The 24,510-nt window shown below is 32.9% G+C and overlaps 1 protein-coding gene across 1 annotated transcript in view; it reads left to right on the forward strand.

Annotated features, from left to right (window-relative positions):
- LOC108908428 overlaps positions 1 to 24,510 on the forward strand; it is a 74,829-nt gene that overhangs the window by 26,839 nt on the left and 23,480 nt on the right. Inside the window, exon 3 of the mRNA XM_023454527.1 lies at positions 23,106 to 23,367. Coding sequence (XP_023310295.1) covers positions 23,106 to 23,367 — 262 coding nt within the window. The remainder of the gene's footprint in view (positions 1 to 23,105; positions 23,368 to 24,510) is intronic.

Consider the following 24,510-nt stretch of genomic DNA (forward strand, 5'->3'; position numbering starts at 1 on the left):
ATTTTTTATTACGATAATTCTTAATAACTTATAATAAAGCTGGTAGTAAGGCCTTTATTTTGATCCGTTAAAATATATTTTCGTTTATCAAGAGCTGAAGATAAAACTGTTTGTTTGAAAATGTGAAAAATCATAAAACCGAAAAAACTTATATTTTTGATATGCTTTAATTTTAAGTTAATAAAAATTTGTATTATTTTAAGTGTTATTGTTTGTGTTAATTATAATTAAAAATTAGTAATTCAAAGTCTTTGAGGAAGCATTCTGACAATTGAGTTGACAGGAGTTTTTTAATTCAATTACTATTAAATAAATCTTTTAATAAAAAATAAAATGTATAAAAGTACAAATTAAGTAATTAATGTACAAAATACCAAAAACAAAAAAACAAAATTTAATATACATGATATTAAATCAGTTATAAATCAGTTTCTTCTCTATATATTCCAGCTTAATTCTTTCTTCTTCTTCTTCTTCTTCTTCTTCTTCTTCTTCTTCTTCTTCTTCTTCTTCTTCTTCTACCTTAGTCGGGTCAATTCAAGTAGATCATCCTTGCACTGTAGCGGTTAATTCAAATTATATAATATTTTTAATGTTTAAAATTTAAATATATTGTTCATAAATACGTATGGTCTATCGTGGTGATAAAATACTCTACTCATTTACGAATAGGTACAAACGAGAAATTTGTGGCAATTTTTCTTTTTCTGATCATGACTCAAAAAATTATTAAAACTCATTTCTAATATGTGGGGACTTATGCCGAAATAGTTTATTATTAACTTTCATTAAATATATGAATTACTTATATTATAAAATTAAAAATACGCTAAGTAAGTATAAGTATTTCGAAAATTGCGCAGTCGATAAATTAAACTTTTTAAAATATTTACATACGACGGTACCATGTGGCATTCATGCCACTCTTGAAAACAGCTTTTAATAATATTTTATACTCGTGTACGAAACGGCATAAACGAGAAAATTGTGTCAATTTTCTATTATTTTTCTACTTTGTCGACGTATATTTGTTTGACGTATTAAAATTCAAATTAATTTACAACATGAAAATCCAATGTGGACTTATGCCTACATTTATATGACTTTATAATGTAGTTTCCTACGTGCATGCAAAATGGCATAAGCGAGAAAGACGTAATAATTTTAATGAATTTTTCTACAACTTTTTAAAAAATTTTTAGCATATAGTCCTCACCAGGGACTTGCCCTTTAAAAAAATGAATACTTTCACTTTTTTCTATGCAATAAGCTTTAATTTATTCACGAGAAAAACGTTGATCAAAACGAAAAATTTTCCGCAGCTTTTCCAAAGCCCTATTTTCTTTAGTCCTTAGTAGGACTTATGCCAATGTTTTTTATGAGCTTTTCGGAAATAATAATGTCATATTTCTAATTGGCATTAATGGGAAATTGGTAGACAAATAAAGATGTTTTTCTCATTTTCTTACAAAGTTTTCCATTTTTAGGTCCCTTGCGACGCATGTCAAAAAAATTTTGTGATGAAATCGATACTTCTCTTCAACTTACGAACATGGCATAAGTGAGAAATATGTCGCTGTACACATTATTTTTTTGAAAAGGAAAATTGAATCTTTCAGCCCATCTTTTAAATTTAGTTTATTTTACTTGTCTCTCGGTAACCTTTCAGTACTCTTAGAGGCATAAACGAGAAAGACGTCGTCGAACTTCAGTCTAATATCTCCCGGTCTATTAGGAAATATTTGAGATTTTATGTCAATTTTTGTTTTTATATTTTTAAAATAAGAGCCTAGAAAATCTTACTGCCAGCTGATGTAATTTTCATTAACAAAATATGACAAACACAAGTTACACTTAACACAAAATGGAAAAAAAACCAGAATAATTTTAAGTAAATTAAAAGAATAATTTAAAAGAAAGAAAACTATCAAAATACATTTTCAATATGTTCATCTTCTACCTCCACACACTTCCTAAGTCTACGAATGTTATTTGTTTGTACACAAAAATGCATTTCTGGGGTATGTCTAATATTATCACAATGTAAATTAATTCTTTCTAGCAATTCATCACTTGACTGTACTTGGATTACATATAACTAAACTACACTACACACTAAATACTCTAAACTTTTCAGGTATCCCGACGGGAAGAAGTCCATTGGGTTAAAGTCTGGAGAACGTGCTGGCCATGAAATTGGGCCTCCTCTCCCAATCAATCAATTTATTATTAAATACAATGGATAAATAATTTCGTACTTGAATATTGAAATGGGGAGGAGCCCCATCGTGCAAGAACCAAACGTTTCTTCGGGTGTCTAATGGAACATCGTTTAATAGTGGCTGCTAATTATTTTGCAAAAACTCCAAATATCGACGTCTATTCAGACGTTACTCAAAAAATTTAACGACCTATTAAATTATTACCACAGAAATGTTTTTTCGTGTACAAACAAATAACATTAGTAGACTTAGGAAGTGTGCGAAGGTCGAAGGTATCCATATTGAAACTTGATATTGATACTTTAGCTTATTCTTGTTTTGTTTTTCTACACTAGCAGACAGGAAGATTTTAAAAATATGTACGGTTCTAAAATAGCAGTTATATCCCATTAAAAATTAAAAACAAAAAATGGTGGAGGCGTCGCCCGATGTGCACTGTGACATAAAATCATAAATATTTCCTAAATCGTTAATTTTACCGAGTTGAACCAAGAGGATATTATCGTTGATAAATTCCTCAGGAAAGTTATTTTTGATACAAGCAGATTGCGACCGTCATCTATGTAAAAATTCTGGGTCGTTAACCATTGGGCATAGTCCGTCCGTGACATACTGGACACAATGAAGTTTCACTTACAACATCAAAAGCAAGCTATACGCATGTGTTACAGATCACTAAATTTGCATCATGTTAATAGTTTAGAGACTATAAATAAAAATAAATTTTTAATTTTCACTTTTAAGGGTCCGCAACTCGAAGGCCCGTATGAAAAAAAATATATATGAAGAACTGATATTATTTTGACCTCATCTATTTGTATTCGACTTTTTTGTATCAAGTACCGGGCCACCCTGTATGTACTTACATTACAAAGTCTATAGTACACACAAGATTTCAGTATTTAGTGATTGTGTTGATTTTTTAAGCTATCTGGAGTGAAACTTCGAAGTCTTCCAAGTAATAGTAACTTGTACTTGGAAAATGCTCATATTCGGAAAATATGATTTCCAGCAAATGTCAAAGCTTATAATGATTGTTACCATTTTTTTTAATTTCCAATTTTTGGAAACTGATTTTGTTTTAAATTCATGGTTGATGTTGATAAGTTGTGGTATGTCAGCAACTGCCACATTGTTATTCCCACAGTGAACGCTTGAGACACAATGATCAAAAGTGTAAATTTCTCTATATTTCAACAGAATAAACTAAATGAATAAAACATAAAATAATCAAATTTGATAAAACTTCGTTTTCAAATATGAGCTTTTATAAGGTGAAGCGTATATTTGGGCATTACTATTTTTACCTATTAAGTATGTTGATCTCTACAACTACAGCGGTTTATGTAAAATAGCCAGAACAAAGTCTAGCAAAAGGGTGAAACTAAAATTATCTCGCGAATCGGACTCGCAGATCTCTAGATCAGTTAGGCAATCCACAGTGCTAAAGGCGAGTGGCCGGATTTAAATAAAGAATATTAGTAAATCTTCATAATTTCAAAATCTACTTTCAATGGACTTAATTACCGCAGTTGGTTTTGAAGTTATCGGATATTAAGAATTTAGTGCGATCTCATAAAAAATTGTTCCCATAGTAAGGAATAAATGCTTCGAAAATCATTATATTTGAGAACATTACATTACATAAGTTACCTATTGACAATGAATTCTACTTAGTGAAAATGTACTTATAATTTTAAGCTTTTCCAGTAAAAAAAGATACCTAGAACAACAAATTTATTTTATTTTAAGTAAAGGGTCTAGCAGGATAAGATAAGATTAGCGGCCCCAGAGAGGTATTTTGAAAATGACTTGTTTGCAACGTGGAATTTTTCGTTGTAATATTGAATCGTAAACGGTGATTTGACTTTGCGTAGTTGCGAATTCTTTTTGTAAAGCTTGATCTAGCATGAAGTTGCTTGAATCGAGTGTTGATAATTCTGCGTTTTATTTTAACAAAACCCAAAATCAACCACTACACAGTAGCCGCCCAGAGGGGTTTCGCCGACGAAGAAAAAAGCAGAGGCCATTCCACTGCAACAACAACGATCAAAATTATTATTATCTTCTGAAAAAAATAAAATAACACAAAAGAAAATAAAAACAAACAAATTAAAATAAAACTAAATAAGATAAAAACAAACAAAACAAAATAAAATAAAATACAAAAATAAACAAAACAATAAAACAAATAAAATAAAGCAAAACAAAACAAAAATAAAACAAAACAAAATAAATAAAAATAAAACAGTTTAATTATAAAAAAACTTTAATAATCCGAAACAATCCACACACGATAATTGAAGTCGAGCGGGCATAAAAATTATAGGTAAACAAAACACAATACACACACGCGACTAGCTGGAACGCGACAGGTTTCATCTTGTTCTCTAAAAACGTTGTAGTTCCACAAACAATATTTATCTGTTTATATCAAAATCAGTCTTCCTTACATACATACACACACGCGACTAGCTGGAAAGCGACAGGTTTCATCTTGTTCTCTAAAAACGTTGTAGTTCCACAAACAATATTTATCTGTTTATATCAAAATCAGTCTTCCTTACATATTTAACTACTACCTAATATATTTTTGAGTAACAAACAGATGATAATTGTGTTACAAATGGGAAGTCATTGGTACCTAAAATGGTCATAAGAAGTTTTAATTTTTTTTTATAGTGTTGCACCCATTTTATATTTATGCACTTTTTGGTAGTAATACTAGACATAGTAAGCTACATTATATATTTTTTCTGTAATTGTACCTCTGCGTGAAGTAAGAATAAAACCTTGAAAAAAATATATTTTTATTTTTTTTAATAGTACATAAGACAGAAAAATTCTATAAAAAATATATAATGTAGACTAATGTTTTGTCTAAACATAATATTATCGTTTCAGAACTCATGAAAGAGGCCTTGAAATGGATAGATGACTGGTGTAAGGGGCAGTACACTTTCCAGGGAAGTAAAATATCTAGGAGTGATACTGGATAGTAAGCTTACCTGGAATGCGCACTTAGAAAAAGTGGTGATTAAGGCAAAGCAGACATTGTGTGTATGCCGTCGCCTTATTGGGAAAACCTGGGGACTGAAACCAAAGATGTCACACTGATTGTATACGTCGATAGTAAGACCCAGGATTCTTTACGGCGCTGTGGTATGGTGGCAGAAAACACAACAGACCACAGCGAGGGAAAAACTGAATAGAATTCAGAGATTGGCCTGTTTAGGTATAACGGGGGCGATGGCATCGACCCCGACAGCTGCACTAGAAGTCATGCTAAATCTGCCACCGCTGCATATAGTGGTGGAAAGAGAAGCGCGGCTAGTAGCATATCGACTCAGGAATAACAATGACTGGAGGGGTGATTCCCACTCCAGGATCATAGACACATCTATGTCGGAACCAACTCTTGGGATGGTATCCGACAAGATGGTCCCAAGATTTCATTTCCACAAGCCATTTGAGACTCGAATAGAGGATCAAAGCAAGTGGGAGGAAAGGTTTAATACCCTGGAAAGGTGGAGCCTAGTATGGTTTACAGATGGCTCCAAAATGACCAGAGGGACGGCTGCAGGAATATATGGAGTCAGACCCAGATGGAGTGCAAGCTACAGTCTGGGCGAGTTCCCTACTGTATTCCAAGCAGAAATCTTCGCGATAATGGCGTGTCTGGCAGAGAATGTACGTAGAGGTTATAGACGTAAACTCATATATATATTCTCTGATAGTCAAGCTGCAATTAAAGCTTTAGCCGCACACAAAGTAAGTTCAAAACTGGTGTGGGACTGTTTACAAATGCTGACTGAACTGGCCACCAACAATACAGTCAGACTGTGTTGGGTGCCAGGGCACAAAGGCATTTGTGGAAATGAGAAAGCGGATGAACTTGCTAGGAAGGGATCCGAGACAGTGTTCATTGGCCCGGAGCCCTTCTGTGGCACATCTCCCAGTGTGGTCAGGCGGGCTCTGGGCAAATGGACAGAGACAGAACATAGGAAATACTGGACTTCAAGGCCAGGACATTTTCTAAAGAGCTTATGGAGTATCCTTCGAAGGGAAGAGCGGATGAGCTACTGAGCTTGAATAGAATCCGGCTCAGGAGAGTGACAGGACTCATAACGGGACACTGTCACTTTAGGAAACATCTACATAAGCTAAAGCTTGTAGACAGTCCAGTCTGCCGAGGATGTGAATCAGCGGATGAAACTTCTCTGCATATCCTGGGCGAGTGCCCGGGATTTGCACGTAGCAGAATGACGCTCCTTGGGAGACCCTATTTGGAACCCAAGGAATTGAGAGAAGTGTCAGCAAGGAAGCTTTTGGATTTTGTAAAAAGGACAAATCTACTTGCTGAATAGGACTAGTAGTGGGACGCACAATAGGCCTAATTAGGCCGCAGTGCTATGGGACTTTTTTTAAAGGACCAACCACTAGATGAAGATGAAGATGAAGAAGAAATGTTTTGTCTAACGAACAGTTTTTGTTTCATTAGGGCAGCTGCAATAGTGTTCGAAAAAAAATTTTTGAAAATTACCCGCTCTAGCGTCTATTTGATCAATTATCACCAGAACGCGAGATGCGAGGCTGAATTTGTGTCAATGGTAGATTTATATCTCGCCGATGTTACCACACAAGTCATTTTCAAAATACTTTCTGGGGCCGCTGACCTTATCCTGCTAGACCCTTTATAAGCGCATGATATCTTTTTTCATTTAACATTTGATTAAAGTTTAATTAAATATTCTGTTCTGTCTCTATATCAGAATCTTTTCTTTTTGCCTCGAAAAGTTTATGGACTTATTATACTATCATGGTAATTCAATGAATTATTGACATATTCATATAAAAACTTATAATATGCACCACCTCAGTCTTTGAATAGAAATGCATGACACGTATATGATTGGGTAAATCTGAACCGTAAACATTTACCTTAGAAAATCAATCAACGTTAAAAGTTCATGAATTTCATCGGGAGCGTTTTAAGCCAAATCCTTCGTCATGTATAATACAGAATCCACGTTTCCTGCCTTTCAGCAAATCAGTTACGATACAAAGAACAACAAACGGAGAACATGGAACAGGCAGACGAGACACATTTCTATCTCGGGACGCTGCGGAAGAGATGGAAAAGGTATTCTATTTGGCCATTTGGTGCTCGAGGGTTAACCCTGGCATTATTTGTGTTGCATGATTGGCGTTCCACAGACAATGTTATTGCAGTTATGGCGGCGGCCATCTTAAATATTTGATCTAGTTTAGATATTACAAGGAAAATCTCTCTTGTTTGTTCCGCAAGATGAAACGAAATATCCAATTTTGTTGGTTATTTACGTAACAACAACTTTAAATAAAGATTATTTGGTATTGAATTTTTACTAGACTTATGGATTAAAAAATACAGGGTGAATCTTAAATGTGTACATAATATAACGTTAGGTGTCATTTGGAGGTCAATAATTTGTTTTATCCAGAAATGGAAATAGTAGGAAATTTTACGTCAAAGATGTAGATCTTGGATTAGATTGATTCCTAGGGGTCCTCTGAAGTTCAAATCAGCTTTCCGACTAAAATGTTTACATTTTATGGCAAACGTTGATTAATTTTTGTGTCAAATTATTTTTTGTGGATTAGGACCATTGACTTCCGAAGAGACGATATCTTTTTTACTATTACATTATTATCAAATCTTATACACTGTAATCCCTAGAAAGAGCTATATTCAAATCCGTAAAAATATACATGATATTCTGTGAACAAAGAAATAATCTCCGAAATGCAACACAATTATTTTTCAAAGCACAGCCTTGAAATCACAAGTAAATTTGCTACAAACTTATCCCACACTTATAGGTTTATGTTTTCGTTAGTGTGGTTAGTCTGGCTCACAAGTAGTAACTTTAAACATGAGATTTCAGTTGGGTGAAACTAAATTTTACAGACTTTAAACCATACCTGATTTAAATAATGAAGTTGCTGAATAGAGTCGTGGAACAAAATACAGAGTGTCCCCATTTTAAATTACGCATCTAAATATCTCATCGCCGAAAATAACTTCTACGAAAGTTATTGGGCTCGGAGGGGGACATCGGATGGTGGCCTTCAATTTGACCTTGACATTGACCTTCAAGGTCAGTTGAAGGTCAATCGATTGACCTCGAATTCGGAAATAACACACAATTTTACGTTTAGATAGGTACTTAAAGCTCATTTTGGAGTGACCTTTAAAGGTTTAAATATTCAAATTACACACCTGAATATTTTGTCAGGGAAGCCACCATTCCTAAGATTACCCTTACAAAAGTTGATTAGCTTGGAAGGGAATATCGGATGCTGTCCTTAAATTTGACCTTGACGAAGAAGAAGAGCTTTAAGTCACGTAAACGAACGTCTACCTACCTAAACGTATTTTTTTCCTATCTAAACGTAAATTTTTGTAAAAAATAAAACTGACCTTCAAATGGTCTTAAGGTCAAGGTTAAATTCAAGGTCACCATCCGATGTGGCCCTCCGAACCCAACAACTTTCGTAAGGGTTATTTTCAGATTGGTGGCTTCCCTGACGAGATATTCAGGTGCGTAATTTAAAATGGGACACCCTGTATAAAAGACAGTTTAATAAATACATATTTAAGAAACAAATGGATCTGTGACTGTTTTAAAAGATATATCTTTTTTTTGTGGGCGGTGTTCAGACACCTATTAAATTTTAACGAAAAAGTAATCGGAAAAACTGTCTTATTGAATTAAAGTTTGATGAAGATTTATTGTTGAAACCAATAAGTCGGTGGTAATGCAGTTGTATCATTTTTGTTGGATTGTTCATTTCCTTGATGTTTGTTACCACATCAAATATGCTAGATCATTTTCCACTTGGTTTTTACTGTTTTTAAGAATTTAACATCTTTTACATTAATATATCTTTGTTAATTTTGGAGATTCTTTGAAGTAAGGTGTAAAATATTTCGAATTTGTCATTTTGTAACATTTTTTGAAGAGTTGGGTATACAAAAATAAAAAATCGTTCCATTAAGGACATTTTTGCTTATATAAATATGGGTATAATCAGATTTTCAGAGCGATATTATTGCATTCAGAACTAACATTAATCCTCGAGCTGTTTAGTCTTAATGATAGTCTGCGGTATTACAGTGTATAAAACAATGTCCGAAATACCAAACAAAAGAAGAAAAATATTTTGATATATTTTATTGCTATACAAATTATTCAAATAAAAAATTGGACACTGACGTGACTAATTCTAATTTATGAATAAAATTATACTTTGTATTTTTTCGATAGTAATATGTATAATGGTAGTATTAATAATTAAGAAAGCAATAGTTCGCCTTCATATCCATTACATATAAGTGGAGTGCAGTTTTATGTTGAATTGTTTTATTTTTAATAAGAAAAGTTGGAAAAAAATGTGATTCATTGGAAACATTTGAAAATAACCTTCACTTAAAAGTAACTGATATTGAAAGTATATATTCTAGAATAATAAAATTGTAGAAGACCAGTTGTCAGTATAGTATATCATATTATTAACAAAACTGACTTGAATTGAAGTTGAAATCGCCAATTAATTAAATACACGCTTTTCCAGCTTCGACAGATATAAATTCCTAATAACACCGCAGCTTTTGTAACCGCAAAATATCCCATAATTTACAATTCCGCCCGGAACCGTTTTTGATTGCGGCCTTTGATGGTCGGAGCTGTAGAAGCCTCAGTTTCCCATTGTTTATTTATAAACAAAAGAACCAAATTAAAATTGCGGTACTCACTATGCAAATATATGTACAAAAATAACCTTGCGAATACTGTTATCATGGGGACTGGGCATAGCTGTCTCTATCAAATTTTCAGTTGGGTATTAAAAATATGTTTTTGCTATCAGCAAAGAATTTACGTAAATCGTATTTATTTATATTCGTATAAACAAGTATCTTCAAAAGGTCTGCAAGTAATGTCATAATATTCAAGATCGTTGCTTGGAGGATCAACAAAACCAAAACCCCATTTTTATTCCAAGGAGATTATATTAGAATTGATAGAAGTATTTGTTATCTGTTTTGTATATCTGTGTTCTAAATATATATCGAATTGATTTAAATTTTCATGATAAGGTTTTTTCCTTTTAGTAGCCAATGCCTATTTGGTCACGTGTCGCAAAGGTTAGCTACATATTATGGATTAAAAAATTTTTCTTTTTAAGATACTGCGTCAATGTATTTTTATGAATCTTGATATCGGGAATTTTTTTCTGTATTCTTTATGGTGGAGATTTTAAAACATAAGTTTCAAAATACAAAATACCACTTTATTTGGTGAAAAAAAAAACGTTATTTATTTCATACTTGCTAAATTTGTAACAAAATTTTGCATTTTTTACGATTTGGACTGACTTACCTCTATTCAAAAAGGCGTCATCGTAGCTTTGTGATCTTTACGGTCAAGGAGCTTACATATATCTATATTCAACTTTGTATCTGATATCTGTAATAGAAATTAAAAAAAAATTTTTAAGAATTTTCTGCTAACGATATGTAATAAATGTATAATTTTTACATTAAATACAGTAGCAGTAGCGTTTAAAAAAATACCTGCGCATATACAGGGTGGACCAGCTTTTTCGTGACAAACTTTAAGGGTATGTTCTACGTCCAAAAATAACCGTAGTTTGCTATACAAACAATAGTCCAAAATTGCTTCGTTACGAAAATACAGGGTGTTGAAGTTTATTCTGAAAAATAGAAAAATACATTTTTTTTAAACCGCTTAAGATAATTAAATGAAATTTGACAGGTGTCAATAGCAATGGAAGACTTAAATTTTGCAATGCAAAAGTTTCTTTTACTGTCACCAGTGGCGCGAGTAGCGGATCGTTAGTGACTATTTTCCAATAAAAAAATGGTACGTCCCTGGTTTTTCTAAAAATTAATGTTATTTTTGAATTCCTCGTTCAATTTGGTAGAAAAAAACTCTTGACTTTTTTTTGTACGATGCACCGTTTAATAAATAATAAATTACTTTAAAACTTTTCAAAGTGTTTTCCTTCAAATGGATTATTATTTGTTAGCTGCATACCAGATACACTTGCTGCAACCACCAGATAAACAAATTTACAACGACTAGTTGGCGTCGGTTTTCATGTCAACGTTTGACAAATCTTAAATAGACTTGTCTTCTGTGCAGTAGTATCAAAATGCCGTTTAGATTTTCACCGTGTATTAACAACTTTATTTTCACAATGAATACCAAAAACTAAACTAATTAAAATTATCAACAAAAACAGTCATAAAAATTGTTCAAAATGGGAACCATTATTTTCAATGCACAACTCGCACCTACGTACAATACATCTATTTAAATTAATTAGATGCGGTATTATTGCATTACAACCATTTCTTATACGAGTAATAAGTTCATCTTGTGTGTTCACGGGGGTTGCATAAACTTTCTCTTTTAAAAAACCCCACACAAAGAAGTCTAACACGGTAATATCCGGAGACCGTGGTGGCCATGGAACTGGACCCCCTCTGCCAATCCATCTGTCCGGAAAGTTATTATTTAGCCAATTTCTAACATTTCTGCCAAAATGAGCGGGACAACCGTCGAGCTGAAAAAATGAAGTCTGTCTTAAAATTATCGGTATTTCATCCCACATATTGTGATGTTCCGTTTCTAAAAACTGTAAGAAGTTTTCTGCGTTTAAGCGTCGAGGTAAAAAATAGGGTCCAAACAGATTGTTGTTGTAAATCCCTATCCAAACATTTACGCTGAATTCAACTTGAAAATTTCGTGGTCTAATGGCGTGAGGATTTTCATGTGACCACACATGTTGATTATGGAAATTAACTATACCGCGACGGGTAAAGCAGGATTCGTCAGTCCACAGTATGTTGTTCAAAAAATCCCTGTTTTCTTGAACTGAGCGAAGGACCCACCGACAAAAAGTCAGTCTTTTCTCTTCATCTCCTGGATGTAAGCCTTGAACAGGTTGTAGGTGAAATGGACGCCTGTGATCCCTTCTGAGAGTACGAAGTACATTGGATTTAGATGTGCGGATAATACGAGAAACTATACGGGAACTTGTTGTTGGATCTCTGTCAAACTCATTTAATATCAGTCGAGAAATTCTTCTTTGCTGTTGGTTTGGATTGGCATTATTTCGATCTCCATGTAAATTTCCTAAACCATTCTCCATTAATTGCTGGTGAATTCTTGTGAACACATTACGACTAGGATGTGGTCTCTGCGGATATCTCCTTCTGTATTCTCTGGCAGCCGCCCTTGAGTTTCCATTAGCAAATCCATACACAAAATGGATATCCGCTATTTCTTGGTTTGAAAATCTAAACGGCATTTTGACACTACTGCACTACTACTATTTAAGATTTGTCAAACGTTGACATGAAAACCGACGCCAACTAGTCGTTGTAAATTTGTTTATCTGGTGGTTGCAGCAAGTGTATCTGGTATGCAGCTAACAAATAATAATCCATTTGAAGGAAAACACACTGAAAAGTTTTAAAGTAATTTATTATTTATTAAACGGTGCATCGTACAAAAAAAAGTCAAGAGAGTTTTTTTCTACCAAATTGAACGAGGAATTCAAAAATAACATTAATTTTTAGAAAAACCAGGGACGTACCATTTTTTTATTGGAAAATAGTCACTAACGATCCGCTACTCGCGCCACTGGTGACAGTAAAAGAAACTTTTGCATTGCAAAATTTAAGTCTTCCATTGCTATTGACACCTGTCAAATTTCATTTAATTATCTTAAGCGGTTTAAAAAAAATGTATTTTTCTATTTTTCAGAATAAACTTCAACACCCTGTATTTTCGTAACGAAGCAATTTTGGACTATTGTTTGTATAGCAAACTACGGTTATTTTTGGACGTAGAACATACCCTTAAAGTTTGTCACGAAAAAGCTGGTCCACCCTGTATATTAATCAAAAAGTGACATAGTTATCATAAGTAGTAAAACAAAACATTTCTTTGGAGACGGTACTATGTTTTTTAAGCAAGATAACTTTATTTTCATATTTTCTCCCAAGAAAGCTAATCTTACAGTTTGATCTATTCAAAGGCTCTGTACAAGAAGCTACTACATTCAGACTTGTACGTATTAGTGTAGCTTGAATGAAACGCAGGTTTAGGAGAAAGGATATTTACCAACAGGTATTTTTAAATTCTTCCATCGTATTTATCCGCCAGACTTTGCTAAATTTAATTTTCTTGTGAGGATTCTTTATATCCCAAATTTGAAGGAAACCGATCTTTTTATTTTCCCATGAGAGGGAGAAATTGAGTTGAAATAAATTGGACCGTCTTTTGGTATATCATAAGTGGCTGCAGATATTCTATTTTAATGGAAAGCTAATAAGATAAATAACGAGATGTTCCAAATCAGATTATATATAAAGATTGGTCGAGCAGTTGCATTTACACAGGTTGAACCTTAAATATTTTTCCTACGTATAATTCCCAATATAAATGAGACTAGTGAAAGTTATTTTTCAAAATAACAAATATTTACCAAGATATTACGATATATTTTTTTAATTTATCCATTCACGTATACATTTTGGGACCCGCTATCCACATGGATATAAGTAATAAAATCTTGCGCCAAGGCTGGTTCTGAACTTGTCTAGAATTCGGGAGATGCGGCTTTTAACAGAATCGTGCTTGACTCACTTTCCTAGTTTTTATTTCAGTCCTGTTAGACTTCATCCTGGTTATGTTATGATATTCTAAATATTTTATGCGTCTTATAAACCACTGTAAGCTGTAACCAGTTAATTTAAACAAACAAAAAAAAAATAAATAGAAAGAAGCCCAAATATCTTTTTAATAAACAAATATTTAGAAAATAATTTTATTTATTGATATATCTATTTATTAAAATTTTATTAACGATATTTTATCCGAAATCTAATAATACTAGGTTAATCAACATCATTCGAAAACTCAATCCATACCAATTTTTAGCAAAAGTCATTCATTTTTTCAACCTAATTAACATGATAACTAGAAACATTTTTGTAAAATAGTTTAGATCATTATACTAACGTAACTTTAAATTAACCTCTATTATTTGAGTTATAGTGGCAAGAAGTTCTTCTTCATATCAATTTATGTACTTATCATTATAAGCCTCTTGGAAATCTGAAAACTGAAAAAGAAATAAAATTTGTCACCCGAACGTAGCTGTAATAATAAATATGTATTTTTGAAATACCTAAACCAAAAATAAGTATAAAAATACTATAGGGACGCTGAATAAGTTCTCGTTGTTTTCCAACAGATGGCCTTACAAGAATTGTAAGAGTGTGGTTTAATATGGTAATACACCTATACTAGAAGCAAGCTTAAAATTCATTGCATGTTATTTCGCTAGTGTGTCAACTTCTTTTTTCATAGTGCTAAATATATTTAATTTCATGCCGAAAAAAGAGGTTTTGCAGGAAATTTTGCTGCACTACTTTATTCAAAAGAAGTCTGCAGATGAAGTACTCATAACTCTTATTGAGACTTGCATATTTTCTCAAAATTCTACAAAAAAAATGAATTGCTTTTAGTCTAGCAAAATTTAATATTGTTCTTTTAGTCTTCAATTTAAATCCATCTTTGTGTTTGTAACAGCATAACTATGCCATGTTAATAGTTGTCTAATGGACTGAATTTACATTTGTCTAAATATTTTTGAGACAACTTACAAACAACCCTATACCTTCCTCTTGTGACTCCGCATAGCGATACAGGACGGATTAGTCCATCTCATTTAATATATTCTTAATAGCTTGGAAAATTCGCCTAAAAACCACCTATTTGATCTATTACTTTCTTTTCCTCACAACATTCTAACAACTTATTCTTGGAATTCGTACGTTCTTTGGAATGCATTTCGCGCGTTTTTTGAAATATCGATTTTTCTCTTTATACCTGCTCAACAGATGGCCCCGACAGTCTAAGTGGAATTGTTAAAAAATATCCCTAAATTTCTCCGAAGGACGACGCTAAACCTACTTTCGATAATTAGTGTTGACTGAAATATTTTATTTTTTGGCCCATCCGTTCCGAGAACTAACAAATAAATTACTGATTACCCTGCTTTTGTTACAAATTTCTATAATTTAAGATAGCTGCTAAAATAAGGAATATCTATCTTCTGTAAAACGGTAGGTAATAAAATATTATTTTGTTGTTGAAATATATGAAAAATTACGACATATAAGCTGTTGCAGCCGGACGCCACTGGCAGAACACTACATGTGGTCTAATTAATTTAACAATTGCTAGGAAAGAAATATAAAATATTGTTACGCGTATAGTGTTATTTTATTTGACATTGAAAATGATGCATTTCCGCTTAAACGATTTTTGCTTATTATAATCAACTGCCACGGTACTAGTCAGTATGTTGTTTTACAGTTTTCTAGTTCATATAATTATAGTTGCACATGTGAGTATTTTTTTATTTTAAATAAACATGAATAAGTTGATGTTTAAATATTCATCAGCAGGCCATGCGCAATTATCATTTCAGGAGTTTTAATAAACGGTAATGCGTTCCAATGTTTTAATCCGTGCAATTTGAATAATAAATGGTACGAATATAAAAAATTAAAATCTCTCTGTGACAGCGTATTAATTATTTCGATATTCATGCAGACATTTTTCATATGTGTTGCGGATTAAGAGATTTTGCACATTATGTGCAGTATTAATTTAATACCTAAATGGATGTCATTTTTATTATTAGATTAATCGATTGAATAATAATTAGTAACTTGTAAAATATCAGTATTTCGTTAGTTCTCGTATTCACCAGCAATATTATTTTTAGTTCATAAATTCACAGTGGCATTTGTGTAACCATCAAATCTTAAAATATTTTTCGATAGATGATGGTTCTCTTGATAAGGAATTTCTACGTTTCTTAGAAAACGCCAATGTAGGTATACGAATACCTACAGGGACCAGGGATCTAAATAAATATTTCGAACTTTTTCGTCGTTTGTACATGAATGAAAATTCACTATAACTGCGTTAGAACAGCCATGTAAAATTTATTATTTTATTGTAAGTAATTTTGATAAATTGTTGTAATGTCAAATCCATCATAGCTTCCTTCCTCTTGTGGAGTGTAGTAGATGAGGAAGAACAACATTATTAAGTATTAAAAACGATTTAACTAGCGTCATATCCAAATCAATGAAGTTTGTACCGTGTGGAGTTTGGCCTCTATTAAATATGTTTATTATGTTATAGTTATATCTAATGATACACTTATCTTCATATGTTTTCTATAATGGCAACAGCAGCTGATATTTAGATATCAGCCTCATCATGAAAAACAGTCCCCTGGCTTTCAGTGTTATCAATTTTACATAATTTATTTATTTTCGCATCATTACTGGTGATTTTAAAATTACTACCAATTTCGTGACTGTCAACTTTTATTATTGTCAAAGGAAACTACCCTGTTTTCTTGGTGTGGTGAACTGCACTTATATCCGATTCTTCATTTGTTATAGTTTCCATCATCAAATGTAATTCACTTTAAATATTTCAGGAAATTAATAGTTTTCTAAATATTTGGCGTGATGTCACAGGTCACCAATCGAGAAGTCACGGTACTGAGTGATATAAGCTGGAATCGAATGAATAACAAATTCAATTGACCATTAAACTGCCGTATTAAGCAAAATTATAGGCGCAGTGTTGTGTAACTAAATGTTTTGCAGATACTTATGTACATAGGTTTACCTTTGGTGTAGTGTAAATTAAGTTTAAATAAAAAATACAAAAATTGGCACAATGTAAAATAAAAAAATATTGTAGAAATACACAGAAAAATATACAAAAATGTTGTAATGTCACATAAATGTAAATTTACAAAAATTCAGTAAATGCATTGAAACCATACTCTGCAACAACAATGAAAACTATACCCATTGCAAGCTTTTTTTTTAATTTCTAGTAAAATATCAAGTACTAAAATACCCATTATGTAACAAGTAAAATTACAAAAAAATATTTTGAGTCTAAGTTATAGTACCGTTCCTAATATGAGACCTTGAGCAATATTTTAATGCAGAACTATTTTCTGCAATATCCCTTTTTAGTAGTGACGTCACATACGGCAAATATAGGCAACCCCATAGTACATATTGTCATTAAGAATTTCTCAGTATTTTTACTAGATCGATATTCGACCTTATGTACTTTGGACAAGTGCCAAAAAAATATCTTCTTTATGATGGCCTTAAATATCGCGATATTCTGGTAATATTAGAAATATATAAGAAGTTTCAAACCCAAAGTGACAAACTGAAAGAATTATAGAATGTATACACTTATTTAAATTTATAGACCAATATTGACTTTTATAGTAATTAATAAATACTGAGCATGTGCATTAAAGATAATTTCGTGTAAGCGAAATAGCATCGCAACAGGATATGATTCGAGAAAATTTGGTTATGGTTAAACGTCTTATACGTCTATAATAAACCACTTGAAAAAATAAACACTCGATAAACAGACTGGCACAGTACAGCACCAAGAAAAATAATAAAAATACTTAGTAGAATTAGAAAATGTCAAGATTAAACAAAATAAGAGAAAATACGCTAATAGCGATGGTATATCAACAAGATCGCACCTGCGTATGAGGGCATTCTTCCCAAGCATGCGCATTAGGAATAACAGCTAATGTTAAATTTTTACTTTATTAATTAAATTTAGGAATATTCTTTTATATCGGTTTTTGTAAGTTTTAAGCACATTAGTGTATTTATTCTACGAAACACGTGTTTTATAAAAATAAATTAATTTGAAGTTGTTCATTTTTATAGTATCCATGTAAATAATACACAAGGATCAGATTCGGTCTGCACAATTTCAACTATGACAATTTATTGCGGGTTGCCTAAATATGTGACGTCACACTGAAAGAGTCTTTAGCAACGTGTTGTAGGAGTTACTAGTACATTTGCTGTCTACTAGATGGCACCCAATTGAATTAAAGTTCTACCAAATTCACGGCGATAAGTTCTATACTAGTTCAATTTGAAAAATTTATGTTTTCAACGTGGTGTTGATTTTGTTTTCTAATATTATTCTCAAATAGCTAACATACAGAGAATTCCGTACTCACCCACTATTTAATAGATATGTGACCCTCTAGGTTTCTATTATGAAAGAGGTCGTATATCAGAGCCTATAAAGCAATAATTTTATAGAACAATTTTTCAGGCGAATTCTCCTAAACGCGGTATAACGCACGTCATGGGCTACAAACAGCTGTGAAACATTTTTGTGTCCCTTGAACATTATGTTAAAAACGAAGCTTTTTCTCCTGAGCAAATAGTTTCTGGAACACTTGGATTCCAGGCAAATATGTCGAGGATGAGTTAGTTCAATACTGCCTTGAGGAGAGACCTGCAATCACTGAAGAGACTTCAAGTCGTCCATGTTTAGAAACATCAAAAGATTCCAGTGACACTGAAGGCTCTACAAATCGTCTACGCCCAGGAACTTTAGGAGATTTCAGTGACACTGAAGACGCTACAAATCATCCACGTCCAGAAACTTCAAAAGATTCCGGTGACACTGAAAATGCTTCAAAACCGCGTCCAGGAAAATAAAAAAACCAGTGCACGTGCTGGAAGTGTAGCCTTGATTACGTCCTCTCCAAGTTCAAGTTTAATGATTATAAAAAATTAAAAGAAGAATGTTGATTTGTTTTGAAGTGGTAGTTCGACTTATGAAAGTGACATGGAAGTTGTTTTTGATGATGGCGAGGAGAAGTATGATGAGTGTCTCTTTTGCACAGCCTGTACACAGATGAACAGTGGGTTAAGTGCACAGTTAGCGATGGGCTCATGAGGGCTGTGGTGTAGAAGATGTGGTTTTTATATGCCCAATGTGCAAAGAAAGACAGAGAAAATAATTTACAACGACTTATTTTATTATCTTGCATTTTAAGTCGTTAATTTACTGTTATTTGAAATATATATGTGCCGACGTTCTCATATTAGCAGACAATTTCTTTTCAGTTACTATTTGTGTTTTATTATTATTGTTTTTTCTAAACAAAAATGAGTTGCAAGAATATACTTTTATTATTTGTTTGTCTAAATAAACACCATGACTATTCAGTAAAACTATTAATATTTGAAATGTTTCTATTTTTGTGAATGTTTCAAAATTTTTTTCAAAATAGGTCTCATATAAGGTAAAGTAGTCTAACTTTACCTTAATCAAACACAGTATACTTATTAAGAATTTATCAGTAAAACCTGCCCAATAGTAAACATTAATTAATCTTCCTTAATTTTCTTAAAATTATTTAGAAATAGTCCTGCCACCTTTAATCTAATAGTGAATTCATACGTACAATATTTCGAATATTGAATAAAAATGTTTATGTTTATTTGTATGTAGGTATATAGAGTTTTGATAATGGCATTGTCGTAATGCATGTATGTTAAAGTTAGGATTCTGTACAATGGCTCTCAAGAACTTCCATAACTTGAATAGCTATTGGTGCCTACCGAGTATAGAAACTAAGTTTCACGGAAGCAGTGTCTAAACTTTTTGCATCACATATATCCTAAAGGAAACAAAGTTTCTAAATATTCCTGTTAAAAAGAGCAAAACGCTATAAGAGATGCATTGATGGATCGGTCAATATTCAATACTTACCTTCTACTTCGTTTGTTACAACTTTTTAATTGTCCAATACAGGTATATTTCTTATTTTAAGAGTTACAGAAATGGTTAAATGGGCAAAAATGTGCAGAATTTTATGGCCATCGCGGATTCGTTTTTAAATTTAGAAAATTTCGAATAGTTCCGAAGATATCCGAAGAATAATTTTTCATCGAAAATGCGACACTTAATGGTGATCGTTATCATGATGGTCCTGATTTTTGTACCTAAATAGCAAAATATGACGTGGTTTCAACAAGATGGTGCCACATGGTATACAGCCCGAGTAAAAATTCAATTACTGCACGAGTCATTTCCTGGTCATGTAATTTCCAGTTTTGGTGATTAGGAATGGCCATTCAGATCATGCGAATTAACGCCTTTAGACTGTTTTCTTCGAAATTTTTTGAAGTCCAAGGTTTATGCTAACAAGCCCACGACCACCCACGCCTGGAAGGAGGAAATTGAGCACTGTATCAACGAAATTTCTGCCGCTGTTATCAATCACGAAGAACTGCATATTTGAAAGAAGTATCATAGTCTCCGTGTTGTTATGTCGTGGCCTACGTACTCAGTCGTCGCCAGTTACAGACTTATAATGCATTTATTGTACTTCCTTACCACTGGCTAGGAACCATTGTCCTGTCCTTGTTATTCTTATGGTAAGCCATATGGTGAGGGATCCTCTATGAGAGATCAGGATTTTGCAGAGTTATCACTGAAGATGCTGACAATGAAGAACGGGGGTCATTGGTCTGCAGCGGTTGTAGCCTTAGAACTAACAATAAGAACCGAAATCAACATTAGGGCGGATCTATGGGTTTTTATAACAAGTCTGCCCTCACAGAGCCTAGCCCGAGAACAGTAACGGCAACGGTTTTTGTATCTGTATAAGCCAAGGCATAACCCGAAAAATGATGGTACTTTAAATAACGGCATAGACCGCGAAAGTCTTAAAATCACTAATCTAATCTCATTGAATTTCATCCCTGCTAAATTTTTAGCTAATTTAGCAGTCAAGCAATTTACTATTCAAATGTAACTATTAGATGCAGTTATTTGATTTGAGGTTAGTCTAAATCGTAAAAAAATATATAATTAACTGATAGTTTTCATCGGAAACCATATAACGAGCGTTCAAATAAAAACGTGGTCGAAGTTGGCTCTGACACATTGGACGTAGGGAGTAGCTTATAGCGACCAACTTAACCTCATTTCTCAACGAGCTGTATAGCAGCTGTCAGTTTCAATAACGTTAATGACTATATAACTTTATTTTAAAGAATAATCGTGATAACAATAACAAACAATTAAAGGAGCTGCGGAAAGTGTCCCCCTCCTTGTTATAACAATAAATTAAAGCAGCTGCTGAAAGTGTCCCCCTCCTTGTTCCAAGCACTTTTCACACCTGTTCCTCAAAGAATTAAAGACATTTTCTAAGATGCTCGGGGTATTGTTAATTTCACGAATCTTGTCTATAAGTCGAGCCTGCAGATGGTTTAAATCAGGAATAGGCAGTTCAAAAATAGTGTTTTTAAGGTAAGGCCACAAAAAGAAATCACACGGCGTAATATCACATGACCTCGGTGGAAATTCATGTTCAGCATTGAGACTTATTAGTCGATTTTGGAAAACTTCCCTCAACATATTCATCGTCTCGCCTGCCGTATGTGCCCTTGCGCCATCTTGTTGAAAGTAAAAGTTTGTAATTTCGTTTTCTTCCAGCTGGTTAACAAAAGGAGCGATAATTTCTTCTCTATACCTTTGCGCAGTAAGAGTACCATTAAAAAAAATAGGTCCATAAATCCTCCTTCGATTGAGAGCACACCAAACTCCAATTTTTTGAGCGTGTAGAGGGCCCTCGACAAAAAAGTTATCTGGTTTTTCAGAAGACCACATTCTCATATTCTGTGAGTTTACGTAACCACTTAAATGAAACCAGGCTTCATCAGAAAAAAAGGTGATATTATGAAGTTCACCGTAGTTGTTTAAAAACCATTCACAAAATACAGCCCGTCGCGGAAAATCAACTTCATGAAGTTCTTGCTGACAAGTTAAACGATAGGAGAACAAACGCAAATCTTTTTTTAACACTGTGTGGCAGGTACCGACTGATACTCCCACCATTTGTGATAAAACACGTACAGAAGTTCTTGGCGCATTTTCCATTATTTGTTGGACATTTTCTTTTAATTCTTCAGTCCGCTTTTTAGGTCGGCCGCTTCCTTCTTTTCTTGTTACACTGCCCGTTTCACGAAAAACATTAACACAACGCTGAACTGCACTTTGAAAAATTTTGTACTCAACAACGCCGGGAAATTGATTTTGAAATTCTATGAAACATTCCTCAATAGAATACTTCCATATTCCATCAATCTTGCGTCCATTTCTAAAGTAGGACTCTATGATAAACACTTTTTGTTCTTGAGAAAACACCATTTTAAACGCTTTTTAAAACGAAAATATTCAAATTGATAGCGGCGATATAGCGCTTTGACAGATGACGTTTAAGTTCATTTGCTATACGCTACGCCCTACGTCCAAATTTTCAGAACCAACTTGACCACGTTTTTATTTGAACGCTCGTTATTTTAACGACTTACACCTACAGTACACCCATCTACGGTTTCCAAAAATCTCTACTAGCACGAAAATGTGGCAACAAATTAAAAGGGCTGATGTTCTTAACGTTTAAGGTAACAAATAACCTATATTCATCTACTGCTAGTTCTATGTCAAATTTTATTGGAATATCTTTAAAATGACGGAGTTCTCTTACAAAAATTGATATAATTTTTGTTTAGGGAATGCATAACATTTTTAGAAAGCAAAGCAAAGGAAGGAATTAAGCAACATTTAGTAGGTAGTAGAGCAGAGAGTACTGAGGTAACTTGATTTAAATTGGTTTATTTTGATTGTTTGACCCACTGGCTTCCGGACACCTTGTATGACATGGGATATTTGTAAAAACAAAAAGAAAATGTATGTGGACTACGTACCTAATCATTAATATTTACCTAAACTTCTAAATAAATGTACCTGCCATTATTTTTATCTATTACTCTTACAAATAAATTTATTCTATATATAAAAATTTTGGAGATAATTTATCTGATGACAATTTAACTTGTTTTAGGTGCCATACACCGAGGAAACCTCAAGCGAATATGTTACAGATACGGTTGAAACATCCACTGGTCAATATTTCGTGAATCCTGTGGAAGAAAACACGAATGCGTCTAGTGACAGAGGTCCAATCAGTATAGAGATACTGGAGATTATTGTACCACCAGGTGTTGGAAATGCTGTGAAAATAATTTGGGGAAGACAGTTAGATAATTTAAATTTAAATATGACTTACAATATCTACTATGACGTGGATGGAGGGGAGTTGTCAAGTAATACTTTGATTTATTTTAATACTAGTTTATCTACTAAGAAATAACAAATTACAAGATATCTAAATTTAAAAAGTATCATTAATATGATGTGCACGTTGTCATAGGACTACGATGTCCAGTTTGGAATTTATTTATGGACATAGTTTGAGACGCTAACAAAATTATTAAAATAATATCCTATAAAATGTGTTACAAAGGTGCTACAACCTCTTAAACGGTAAATTAGCAAAAATAGATTTAATCCCTGCAGCAATTAACAAAATCCTGTTTTAGTGTAATTTTGAACCGATGTTCTTCTCAATCTTGCGAACATTTTCTTATTCCGTACTTGTCAGTCGGGATAATCCACCTGAAATCAAATCTTCTTGCAACGGCATCGTTTCCTACTGACAAAAAAAAAGACTCGAATCATTTTTATACTATCACACAGAAACTTGAAAATGAAAACACAAAAATAAGCTTTACCGTCACTAAACACTGAAATACATAATTTTATAAGGTTATACTCTTACACTTATAATAACACTTCACAAGCATCTTCTTGTAAACCTATAACTGAAAATTAAAATAAAAATGTGACAAAATGAAGCGGTAATGGCGAATTCGGCCAATCACGTTTCGTCGAATTAATATGGAAATTTGTTTTTTAACATTTAAGTACCATTCGGTCATATCATACCAGGTGTGAATTCAACTAGCAGTAGCGGCTTTTCAGAGGCGGTAATACTGAACAGCGGTGACTAACCTCCGTTGACGGCTTAATTTTGTTGCTGTTTTATTTATTTCTAATTAATTTAATATGCCCTAGCATCGATTGGCTGCTGAAGTGGCTGATTAAGAAAAAAGAGCAGAAACACCGTATTTTTTTAGAATTATACAATTTTTTAATATTACCTGTTTTAATATTCCTAAGTGCACCCCTGGCTTATTTTACGTAGTGACAGTAGTATAAATCACCTAAAATAGGTCAATGTCAGAGGTCATTGACACTGAGATTCACAAATTGAATACATACACTGCTTAAAAAAATAGTAATACTAACTGTAAAAACTTCAATTGATTTAAAAAAAAAAAATATGTAATATCAGTCGGATTAGTACGTATATTCATTTAGATTTATATAGATTATGGTACATTTTT

Source organism: Anoplophora glabripennis, unplaced genomic scaffold (genome assembly GCF_000390285.2).
Source record: "Anoplophora glabripennis isolate ALB-LARVAE unplaced genomic scaffold, Agla_2.0 scaffold330, whole genome shotgun sequence".
NCBI lineage: Eukaryota > Metazoa > Arthropoda > Insecta > Coleoptera > Cerambycidae > Anoplophora > Anoplophora glabripennis.